The sequence below is a fragment of the Arvicanthis niloticus genome, chromosome X, assembly GCF_011762505.2.
Source record: "Arvicanthis niloticus isolate mArvNil1 chromosome X, mArvNil1.pat.X, whole genome shotgun sequence".
Classification (NCBI taxonomy): Eukaryota; Metazoa; Chordata; class Mammalia; order Rodentia; family Muridae; genus Arvicanthis; species Arvicanthis niloticus.
The window spans coordinates 98,000,194-98,013,074 of record NC_047679.1 but is presented as its reverse complement, the minus strand read 5'-3'; the positions used below and the strand labels follow the sequence as shown (position 1 = coordinate 98,013,074).

Below are 12,881 nucleotides of genomic sequence, written 5' to 3'. Positions count from 1 at the left end.
AAAGATCAGGAATTCAAGGCCCATACCTAAACATAGTAAAAGCAATATACAGCAAGCCAGTAGCCAACATCAAACTAAATGGAGAGAAACTTGAAGCAATCCCACTAAGATCAGTGACTAGACAAGGCTGCCCACTCTCACCTTACCTATTCAATATAGTACTGGAAGTCCTAGCTAGAGCAATTAGACAACAAAAGGAAGTCAAAGGGATACAGATAAGAAAGGAAGAAGTCAAAATTTCACTATTTGCAGATGATATGATAGTATACTTAAGTGAACCTAAAACTTCCACCAGAGAACTCCTAAACCTGATAAACAACTTTAGCAATGTGGCTGGATATAAAATCAACTCAAACAAATAAGTAGCCTTCCTCTATTCAAAGGATAAACAGGCTGAGAAAGAAATTAGGGAAATGACACTCTTCACAATAGCCACAAATAAAATAAAATATCTTGGAGTGAATCTAACCAAGCAAGTGAAAGATCTATATGACAAGAACTTCAAGTCTCTGAAGAAAGAAATTGAAGAAGATCTCAGAGATGGAAAGATCTCCCATGCTCCTGGATTGGCAGGGTTAACTTAGTAAAAATGGCCATCCTGCCAAAAGCAATCTACAGATTCAATGCAATACCCATCAAAATTCCAAATCAATTCTTCATGGAGATAGAAAAAGCAATCTACAAATTCATTTGGAATAACAAAAAACCTAGAATAGCTAGAACTATTCTCAACAATAAAAGAACCTCTGGGGGAATCACCATTCTGGACCTCAAACTGTACTACAGAGCAGTAGTGATAAAAACTGCTTGGTATTGGTACAGAGACAGACAGGATGATCAATGGAATAGAATTGAAGACCCAGAAATGAACCCGCACACCTATGGTCACTTGATCTTTGACAAGGGAGCTAAATCCATCCAGTGGAAAAAGGACAGCATTTTCAACAAGTGGTGTTGGCTCAACTGGAGGTCAACATGTAGAAGGATTCAAATTAATCCATTCTTATCCCCTTGTACAAAGCTCAACTCCAAGTGGATAAAGGACCTTCACATAAAGCCAGATACACTGAAATTAATAGAAGAGAATTTGGGGAAGACCCTCGAATACCTAGGCACAGGGGAAAAGTTCCTGAACAGAACACCAATGGCTTATGCTCTAAGATCAAGAATTGACAAATGGGACCTCATCAAATTGCAAAGCTTCTGTAAGGCAAAGGACACTGTCAAGACAAAACGGCAACCAACAGATTTGGAAAAGATCATTACCAATCCTACATCCGATAGAGGGCTAATATCGAATATATACAAAGAACTGAAGAAATTAGACACCAAACAACAAAATAACCCCATTAAAAATGGGGAACAGAGCTAAACAAAGAATTCTCAACTGAGAAAACATGAATGGCTGAGAAGCACTTTAAGAAATGTTCAACATCCTTAGTCATCAGGGAAATGCAAATCAAAACAACACTGAGATACCACCTCACACCAGTCAGAATGGCTAAGATCAAAAACTCAGGTGATAGTAGATGCTGGCGAGGATGTGAAGAAAGAGGAACACTCCTTCATTGTTGGTGGGGTTGCAAACTGGTACAACCACTCTGGAAGTCAGTCTGGCGGTTCCTCAGAAAATTGGACATAGCACTACCTGAGGACCCAGCTATACCACTTCTGGGCATATATCCAGAAAATGCCCCAACATATAGCAAAGACATATGCTCCACTATGTTCATAGCAGCCTTATTTATAATAGCCAAAAGCTGGAAACAACCCAGATGCCCTTCAACAGAGGAATGGATACAAAAAATGTGGTACATTTACACAATGGAATATTACTCAGCTATTAAAAATAATGAATTCGAGAAATTCATAGGTAAATGGATGGAACTAGAAAATATCCTGAGTGAGGTAACCCAATCACAAAAGAACACACATGGTATTTACTCACTGATAATCGGAGATTACCCCAAATTTTGAAACAACAAAGATTCAACTACCAGACGACATGAAGCTCATGAAGAAGAAAGAACAAGTGAGGATGCCTAGGTCTTTCTTAGAAGGAGTAACTAAATACTCAAGGGAGCAAATATGGAGACAAAGTGTGGGACAGAATCTGAAGGAGGGGTTATATGGAGACCATTCCACCTGGGTATTCATTCCATGTGCAGTCACCAAAAATAGACGCTGATATGGATGTCAGGAAGGGAAAGCTGACAGCAGCCTGATAAGGCTGTCTCATTAGGGGTCCCCCAGAGTCTGACATACCCAGAGGCAGATACTCACAGCTAACCATTAATCTGATCAAAGATTCCCAATGGAGAAGTTAGAGAGTAAACTGAAGGAGCCTAAAAGGCTGGTGGCCCCATGAGGAGAGCAACAATACCAACCAGCCAGAGCTCCCCAGGGTCTAAACCACCAGCCTAGGAGCACATATGGAGAGCCACATGACTCCAGCTGTACATATAGAGGAGGATGGCCTTGTTGGGCATAGGTGGGAGATGAGGTCAATGGTACCTTGAAGGGTGAGCACTGAGTGGGGGGGGTAATCTGAGGGTGGGGAGGGGGATTGGGGGGTAGGTGGGTAAACACCCTCATAGAAGCCGGAGGAGGGGGGTTGGGATAAGGGGTTCCAGGGTGGTTTGGGGAATGTGGTAAGGGGATAAAATTTGAAATGTAAATATAATATCCAATAAAAGAGGGGGGAAAAAAGAAAAGCGGTTAGAACCAACATCCTTAATAAAATGTCAGCCCTTAAAAAAAAAAACTATCTTGATACTAAAATTTGTTTTGAGAATTGTATATTGCAGAATGATCAGCCTTGGTGTATCTACTCAACAAGCATGCTGGGCAGACCTGCTCAAACCTCTGAGGTCCGGGAATTCCATCTGGAGGCAGCGAAGACACAGCATCAGAGGATTGTCAATTTGCTCTCCCCCCCACTCCTCTTCTAATATCTCAACGCCCATAGTCAGCTTGAAGAAGCTAATGAAGAGTCAGTGCCCCTATTCCCTGGGCTTGGGGACTAAGGTGGTAAATGTTGGGCTGTCTTTCTAGGGAAAAGTAGTGGTTTTGTGGGAATAGAGAGGATTAGCTAGGGTTTATTGCATAGCCATAACCTATTAGTAGAAATCTGTATAATTAGTATGAAGATGAAGATATAAATTCTTAAACAGCACCAATTTACTCTGATTACAAATTTTAAGGTTTTCATTGGTACGAGCCTCTTATTGATATAAGAGTGAGATGAATATTGTTACCCTCATAGGCATTGTACCAGTATAACACACTTAGGAATACAAGGCTTAGACCCAGTCCTTCTTTAACTTTTTTTTTAACTGATTTGAAATGGTTAGCCTGTGAGTTAAGGGACTACAGCAAATTCATGGGTGGGAGTTTATTGTTAGGGTGTTTTCTATGTTTTATTTAGAAATAGCTGAGTGGAGTTAACAGGCAACAGTCCAGATTACCTTACATGGGTAGTTGGTTTTCAAAACAACAGAAATCCACAGAATTGACATGACAAACATTTCTGTATTAATGTTCATTTTGATTAGAGACATGTCTGCTCCTGACAGCTTCCTATATTGAATTCTAAGAAGAAATTGAGCATCTTTGGAGTTACTCCAGTTGTGGTGAGACAGCCACTAGACAAGAATTGCCTCTTTCCATCTGCAGACAAATTACTGTCCAGAAAAGGACACACTTGCAGAACAGTCGACTGATTATATCTGCCTAGACAGAGTAATCATCCCTTAATAATTTTGCAGCACTAAGGTCTGTCAGATGATCCTGGGCCAGAAGGCGGAAGATCAGATGCTCCAACGTTATGTAGTAGAGGGAGTGTCCAGGTGTTCAGCGGTCTCTATAAATTGGCTAAGTTTTAGAAGCTATGCTTCGTGCTTCCCACAATTATAGTTAACTCAGTCATTCTGGATTTCTGATGGGGTTGAAAACTTATAGCCTCATAGCCAATTCTGGCTATTTACCTTGAGAGAAAAGATTTGAGTGGATGGTCGTCAGCTGACATTCATCCTAAAGCCAAGGAAAAAGCCAGGTTCAGAACTAAGTGTTTTGGTTAGGAGAGATGACAGAGGTTCTGGTTAGTCAACAAAATGTTGGATTGGGTATGAGGAGTATCTTGTACCTCACAGGTACAAACTGGCATAATTAAGCTCTAATTGTATTTTGAGAGAAAAGTTTCATTTTAACAGGCAGGGTGATATGTAGGAGGAGCTAAGGTTGGAGGAGTACTGAGAGGGAGAGGAGTAGTAAGAAGAGGAGGAGAAGAAGGAGAGGAGAAGCTAGGTGATGAGAGAGAGAAAGGGGGGGGAGACAGGGAGGCAGATGTTCATGTATTTCCACCAGTCAAAGATAGTTGTTATATCTAGGTTGGGTAGTGGGTTACACCTCTGACTGAACAATACCATACTTATAAAGCCTATGATTAACATTTAAAAAAATGTATATGTGCAAAAAGAAAAAGGGGGCATGGGATAGGGGTTTTCTAAGGGGGGAATGGGGAAAGGGGATGGCATCTGAAGTGTAAATAAAATATCTAATAAAAAATCAAAAAAGTTAAATAAATAGCACTTTCTCACACTGGACATCTACACATAGAAGCAGATCCCTACCAGTCATCCTGAATAAAATCAATACAAGATCTATGAAAGAGCTTAGTTTAGGACATAAAACTTTGAAACTGCCAAAGGAAAACATAGGTAAAACACTTCACATCATAGGCATACAGCCAAAGAACCCCCAAATGACAAATGGTTTGAATGAAATTCAAAATCATTTTTAATCACAAAATAACAATCACTAGAGTGAACAATCTAAAGAATGAGAAAAATTTTCACCTATATATCAGATGGATTAATATCTAGAATATGTAAAAATCCCAGATTGATTTAGCAACCAAAAATTGCCTTATCAATGAAGGGGTTATTGTAATAAATAAGCATTTCTCAAAAGAAGAAATACAAATGCTCTCTAAATATTTGAAAATAGAACTTGGTATCCTTAGGAAACAGGGAAGGTAGTTTTGAGATTGCCGCTCACCCTAGGTGGAATGGCTATTATGAAGAAAACAAATGATAACAAATATTGGCAATGATATAGGAAAAGAGCAGCTTTTATATACTGCTGAGGGCAATGTATAGCTTTTTGCATAGGGCAAACTAGTGTAGCAGGTAGGAAAATTGGTTTGGAGGTTCCTGTAAAACAAACAAGCAAGCAAACCCACAGAATAGAAATGCCAAATACTCAACTATACCAGGTCCAGAGATATACTCAAAGAACTCCAAGTCAACAGTCCACAGAGATGCATACACATCCATAGTTACTACTGCCCTATTCAAAATAGCTAAAAAATGAAACCGGCACAGCTGTTCAAGAGATGAATGTATCAATGAAACATGGAGCATATACAAAATAGAACTTTTATCTCCATTTGCATGAAGAAATGAAATAATGAGATCTCCAAGAAAATGGATGAAATTGGAGATCAATATGCTAAGCAAAATAAGCCACATTAAAATAGAAAACCAAATACATTTTCTCCTATATATGGAAGTTAGATTTAAATTGTGTGTGTGTGTGTGCATGCGCATGCACGCGTGCCTATGTGTTTGTGTGTGTATGTGTTTCATGAAGTAGGAGAGAGACCATGAAAGGAGAAGAAAAGACTCAAGAAAGATGAGGAGAAAAAGAGAAGAAAATGTAATACATGTCATGGAAAAGTATAGACTCCATCCTGAGACACATTTAAAGAGAGTAATTTGTCAGTTTCCACCCAGTATTGATTCTGGCAAACAGAATAGTCTTTAAAATGTTGTAACTCCAATTTCAACAATAGCAAAAAGTTCTCAAGAAGACTGAGAATTTGGATGACTTGAAATGGCTAAAATTGTTTTTTTTTTTTTTTTTTTTTTAAATGCTGGGAAGATGGTTCATTGAGTGACAAACAGGGGAACATGAGTTTGGATTGGAGCAGCAACTAGGTGGTAACATGTGTTTGTAATCACAGCAGTACAGGAGCCCAGAGGATTCCAGGGGAACTACCTCCACATGTGCTTGCAGTGTGTGCACCCTTTGCACACACACTCCTACCTGTTTCAAAGGACATATTTGAAAGGGCATAGTCAGGCCTCAGTATTTCCCAGTCACGTGGAACTATATGTTTCCATCCTGGTATGATTTATAAGTTATTTTCAGTAATACAGCTAGATAGACGTAGATAAATTAAGAATTTGTTGAAAATATTATTTAGTTTGATTTGGTTTTGCAAGTTGGTTAATGTTTGCAATTATGCAATTTTTCATTTTTATGTTGCAAAAATCAAACAACTTTGTCTTTTTTATGGCAATGAAAACTAGTTTTATGCTATGCTTGAGATTATTTTCTCATCCAGAGAAATTACCACCAGTGGAAACTTTGATAGTCAGATGAGAATAAAGTAATGTACTCCAAGCTGTAAGAGAACTCAGATACCAATTCCAGCTAACTCTGTCAAGCAAAACTATCTTCCAGAATTGAAAAACAAAGAATTTTTCATGATACAAAAAAGGTTAAATAATTCATGTCCACCAAACCAGCCCTGCAGAGAATACTGAAAACAATACTTCAGACTGAGAAGAGAACCAAGTATATCCAAGAGGCCATAGGCTAAAAACAAATTAAGTTATAATTACTGAAAAACAAAATGGGGCCATGAACACAAAAGGAAAAGACATCATTCAATGCACACTTCCAAATAATTATTTTATTAAACCCAAAAGACACAACTTTAGTGAATTACAAAACAAAATCCATCTTTCTCTTGCCTACAAGCAATTTATCTTAGCATTAAGGACCAGTAGCACCTTACAGTGAAAGGACAGAGAAAATCATTTCAAACAAATGGGACTTGGGAAAAAAGGCAAAATGTATCTGACTAAATAGTATCTTAACTCTAACTAATGAGAAAAGATAAAGAAGACATTCCGATAAAGGGAACAATTAACCAAAAAGGCATTACGGGGATTGGAGAGTTAACTCAGCACCTAAAAGCATCTGTTGCTCTTCCAGAGGACTGGAGTTCAGTTCCAAACTCTTACATCTCTTGGAACTCCAGCTCCAAAGGATCAGGTGCCTTCTTCTCATCTGTATGAGCATCCACCCACATACTGAGATACTCACACATAAATAAAAGCTAAAAAAAAAAATCTTTTGAAAGTCCCTTGAAATCCTTAATTAACTAAAAAAACATGTTATATTGAATATTATAACAAAAAGATAATATATTAAAAATTACCCCACTAGGTTGTCATTCAGACATGTAGTCAATAAGATATTGTATACTGTTTTCCACACAGTATATGTCAAATCAGACTAGCTGTATTTTAAGTATTCAATAGATACATGAGAGTAGTCAGTCATGTAGGAAAGAACAAAACATTAACTCATTTCATCTCACATATAAAAATTGTTTTAGAATTGACATTTAATTTCATTTGAACCACAATAAAATAACTAAAATAAGTTTGCTTTACAATAAATTTAATGTGGCCAAAGAAGTAAGAAAGTAGAAATGAACCACAAGTATTTATCTAAATAAAAGATACCAATATTTCTATTTCTTTTTACAATATGTTCTTTTACTTTATCAAATATTGTCAAACATATCTGTAACAGATAAGAGAAAATGCCTAACTGGATAGTATCATGGAATTTGAATTGAAGCCTTAAATTTCATCTTCCTGCCTATAAAATTGTTTAAAGCTTGTTATTTTAATTATTGGGCTGCAATAAAGAATGTAAAATAAGTATGAAATACTGCAAAGTTATCCTTGTCAAATGAACATGAAAGCAGTAAAATAAAATTACAGTGTTGCCTCCAAATCATGCCTGTGTTTTATTTTATCACATGACTTTGTTACATTTGGAACTTGAAGGAGCCATGTTAAATTTAGAAGGATTCGAAATTTCACTACTGGATAATGAACTTGAAGATGAAGTCACTGTTGAAACTGTCAGGCTTCTAAGAAGTGGAAAGTCTAAATTTGGTGAACCTCAGTAAACATTCCTTCTTCATCCTTTTCTTCCTATTCTTCTTAACTACGAGAGGAAATGAACAATTATACAAGATTAATCAGCTTCCTATATTCAAGAAAACGATCAGTCCTTGTGCATGCTTTCTGTGTTTGTACTATATCTCAACAATTACAGAAGAACAACATGCTTTCCTCTTATGAATCAAACCCATGGCTATCAGGGTGCTTATACAATTGATTATGTGATTACACCAACTTTTTAGCTATTAGTCTGTCCACACACACAAACATGCAGTCAGCTCCTGAGATTGGAACTCAGAGCCCTGCATATGTCAACCCCCCACTCTACCACCCCACTGAGCAAGGACCTCAGTCTTCTTTATTCTGCTTGAAAGTCTCTTTTGGCATGTAAAGAAAGTCCTTGAGCTATAAAAGCCAGTGCTAGTTCCACAAATGATGTTTCCTTACCCTCCCAGACCTTTCCTTCCACATATTTTATGGAGCACTCAGCTGTTAAAAAAAAAAGGAAAACAAAAACAAAAAAAAATAAAGAAAAGAAAAGAAAAATGAATCATTTAAAGATATATTCTTTAAATTTTAATTATCAATTTGGTGTTAAATGATCATATTAGGACTAAATTTCTTTTGACTGGTATAAAATATAAAAATCCACAGCTAAATAAATATTTAGGTGTTAATCATTAGAAATGCTCTTACTTGAAGTAGCTAACATTTTTACTATTTGTCCATAGTGATCTTAAAGGTGTTGTTCCCTACTTAGTATAGGTGACAGCATAACTGTGACTAAGAACTGGGGACTCAATTACTACCTGGCCCAGCCTTCACCACTGTTACTTCAAGAATTGTTCTCTAAACAGATATTCATCTAATCTAATGCAGGTATAAAGTCTAATATCTTTACCACCTGTTATTAGTCTTACATTCGCGGACAAAAGACCTCAGAATAAGAGAGGGACAGCTGCAAAGAACACACCACATTTTAGATGAGTAGGCATGAATATTTTAGTCACATTCTAAGAAAGTTAAATTGAATTTTGTTTGAATTCAAAATAAAACTTTAATTAATTAATTAATTAATTAGACTTTAAAAAGAAACAGCTGATAAATAGCTATAGGGATGGTGATTGATACTCAAAGCTATATACAAAACCTGAATTTGTTGGTGCAGTAGTCTGCTGCATCTAGGTCCATTTCATCTAGTGCTTCTTCATTTTCCTTTCCTTCCTTTTCTTCTTCCTCATTAACTATGTTGTCATCTTCATACTGTCTAGCACAATGGTTTTCACCTGTTTATTTAGTAAAGATGATTACACAACCACACAGAAAAAAAATTGCTTATTTACCAATCAATATTAACATGCACATCTATTCTTGGGAGAAACAGGGAGACATGAGTTTACTACAAAAACAGTAGTTGGGTACCTTCCAAGTGTTCATGCTATGCTTCCCTAATCCTGACACTTCTGCCACCTGACCATTTCTCTAGTGACATTTTTATCCCTTTCCCAGCAAATATCCCATGCAATGATGCTCATTTCTTTTCCTTTGAAGACGACATCAGAAGCATTACTCACTTTGCATCCATTGTACTTCAGGCAGAACATTGGAAGGAAGATAATTGTTTGCCTCAAATATGAATTCCATAATGATTTTTTCTCAAGCTATGAATAACAACACTTCCTTTACCAGAAAGTGCTCTCAAACTACTTCATCAATGAAGGGAATCAAATTTCTAAGAACTTTTACACTTTTAAAAACCATAAACACAAAATGAGGAATACCATTTTTTTGTTCTTTTGTTGCCAGCCTTCCCTTCTATTAGCTCCCAGGCCCTCTTTTGGACACCTTGGCTACATAGTGAGCTCAAGATCAACCTAGCCCATGTGAGACTATCACAAAACAAACACCTGTAAAGGTTATCATAGAACTGGCCTAGTGACATAGGCCTATGATCCCAGCACTCAGTAGCCAGCAGAGGCAGGAAATTGTGAGTGAAAGTCAAGTCAATCTGTGCTATATCTAGAGTTCCAGGCTAACCAAGGCTAAATAAACAATGAGACCCTGTCTCAAAACAAATGAACAAAACCAAAAACAATGACAACAAACAAAAAGTTTTTTAACCAGCTACCTTTGACCTTAGGTGCCCGACCCACCCAACTTTCCCCACCAAAGGCCAGAACTGAGCAGAGTCAATTGTTTCGGCCTAGTGAAGAAGCAGCCTCCCAGCCAGAGCAGCAGCCTCCCTCCCAGTGTCAGTCTTTGCCTTTATTTCCTGCCTCCCCACCCATGCCCAGTACTGTTTGCCTCATCTAGGACCCTAGGCCTTGTTTCCTTACCCTCTGAGTCCACGGCTTGTTCAATGATGTCCTTTGCTGGTTCTTCTGCTGCCTCCTCTGCTGCTGCTTCTTCTGCCGTCTCTTCTATTGCTTGCCCGGCTGTCATAGTTGTTGGCTCCTGCAGGTAACGATCTGTTGCTTCCTCGAAATCAGTAGGCTCCTCCAGCTCTGGAAATGTGGAGATAACTTCCGGAAGGTCTGAGCCCTGATGCTCGTACTCTGCAGCCCTCACTGTTGATGGGATGGGCCCAGGTAGTACTTGGAGCTCACTTGAGTGGCCAGACTCGGAAGTGTCAGGTGAGTTCATCTCTTGGTCTTCTAGGTGGTCTCTAAGCAGGATGTGGTGGTTGTAATAGACACGGTTGAGAATGGCATGGACCAAATCCATAAACATAAATCGGATGCCACTCATTGGGAAATGATGGGCATTCGCCACAAAATTTTGACCTGTTAGAACACTTTCCTCTTCCTCCTCCTCCTCTTCCTCCTCCTCCTGCTCCTCATCTTCTTCATCCGCCTCATCAACAGCTTCAATATCCAAGTCTTCCTCAACATCCACACTCTCTCCCCTGTCACCCTCTTCCTCCGGGTTGTTTTCAGGCCCAACATTCTCCACCGCTCTAGGATAATAGACCACTATTTCTTCAGCTTCAACTGCGGCAGAGGATCCATCTAGGCCTACTGCACCGACCTCTGCAGCTTCCTGTACCCACTCTCCCTCAAGAGTTACTGGGTTGTCTCGGCTCTCTCTGGCTGGATCTTGATCCCTTCTGGTAGACATGACACTAGTAGGTACCTCAACAAGGCCTTGACTGACCTGGGATAATGAAGATAATGACTACTCCGACTGCAACGGTCAAGACGACACCAGATGACTACAGAGGACGAGATGACAACGTGGAGTCTGGTAAAGATTGTGATTAGAAATCGGCTGGCTCCTAAAAAAAGTTGAAGAGAGTGTGCTTAGAAGAGACAGGGCTTTGGAAGAGACAACAGATGAAGGGACAGAAGTCTATGATGGTACCTGAGGTAGTCCCATGGAAGTAGCAGGGACGTGATGGCAGAAACAGCCAGCGGAGGCGGAGGCCAACCCAAGCGTCTCTGCTAACATCCGGGTACTAGATGGGAAATACTTGTGTCATTGGTGGTGGGGGCGGGACTTATGAAGGCTACGTAAATGGTTTTGTGACTACATAGCCAGCTCTAAGCTGATTTGTTGACAAGTGATGATTGACGGGGCAATCATCCAATAAATGGTTAAGGAAACACCATCTTTTTGTTTGTTCGTTTGTGCTTTTAGAAACCTGGGCTCTCTTTAGGTCAAAGTCAACCCTATCACTCCTCTCTTCTCTTCTTTTAAAGATGTTTGTGCTAGTGTATGCCAAGTGAGTGCTGGAATCTAAGAGGGCATCAGATTCCCCTAGAACCAGTATTAACGGCATGTATGAGCAGGATGACGTCAGTGTGGGAACAGAACTCTGGAAGAGCAGCAAGTGTCCTTACCTGCTGAACTGTCTCTCCATCCCCTCTTGACTATAGTTATCAGTTGTCCACTATGAAGGATCCTAAGTCAGAGGATCCATTGCTACTTTCTGGCCTCTATCAACAACACTGCATGCTTGTGGTGCACAGACATTCATGCAGACAAAACTTCAATACATGAAATAAAAAATAAATAAATAAATATTATTTTTAAAAGATAGTAAATTTGCTTTATAAACATCTTTGAAATAGTGGCTTGTATCTTCCAGGAACATAGCATCCTCCTCCACTTCATTCTTTTCCGTGGTTTCAGATACTTTTTTCTGACAGCTTTTGTGGGTTTGATATTTCTGTACACTTATTTCTATTATTAATCAAATCTACATTTTTATAGTTTTAAAGTTAGAATTGAAAAGCAGTTTTGCAAATCAGACTTGATCTCAAATTGTGTGTTAAAATCAAGGCCTATTTGAATTTCTACAAAAATCATTTGTTGCTTAAGTAATTAAATTGGTGATTAAGTTTTCTCTATTTTTTAAAATTACATAATATTTTTATTAGTTTTTTGGGAAATTCATACAACATATCTTTTTTTGTTTTTTTTGTTTTTCGAGACAGGGTTTCTCTGTGTAGCCCTGGCTGTCCTGGAACTCACTCTGTAGACCAGGCTGGGCTCGAACTCAGAAATCCACCTGCCTCTGCCTCCCAAGTGCTGGGATTACATACAACGTATCTTGATTGTATTCACCCCACACTCCCCTCCTTACTCTTCCCAGATCCACACCTACTCCCAAACCACTTTTGTCTTTTCTTTTCTTTAGAGACTATCTCGGTTCTGTAGCTCTTATAATATTTATACCCCTCTCCCCTTCTGAAATGTTCCATGAGCCTTAGATGTTAGGGTTGTGTTGTACATATACTAATTCAAAGCATGGTCAGTTGATCTCTGCATTTTTACTGGTTGTGATTTTTTTATCATGATCTCCATCTGCTAAAACACAGGAAAGTGGTT

The 12,881-nt window shown here is 38.6% G+C and overlaps 1 protein-coding gene across 1 annotated transcript; it reads right to left on the bottom strand.

Annotated features, from left to right (window-relative positions):
• Positions 1–7,869: 7,869 nt before the first annotated feature.
• On the bottom strand, positions 7,870–11,490 carry Ct47c1 (cancer/testis antigen family 47 member C1). The gene is made up of 3 exons (XM_076918378.1): positions 10,388–11,490; positions 9,202–9,337; positions 7,870–8,094 (listed from the first exon to the last, which is right to left on the bottom strand). Exons 1-3 carry the CDS (start codon positions 11,166–11,168, stop codon positions 8,091–8,093), a joined length of 921 nt encoding a protein of 306 aa, XP_076774493.1. The 5' UTR covers positions 11,169–11,490; the 3' UTR covers positions 7,870–8,090.
• Positions 11,491–12,881: the final 1,391 nt, after the last annotated feature.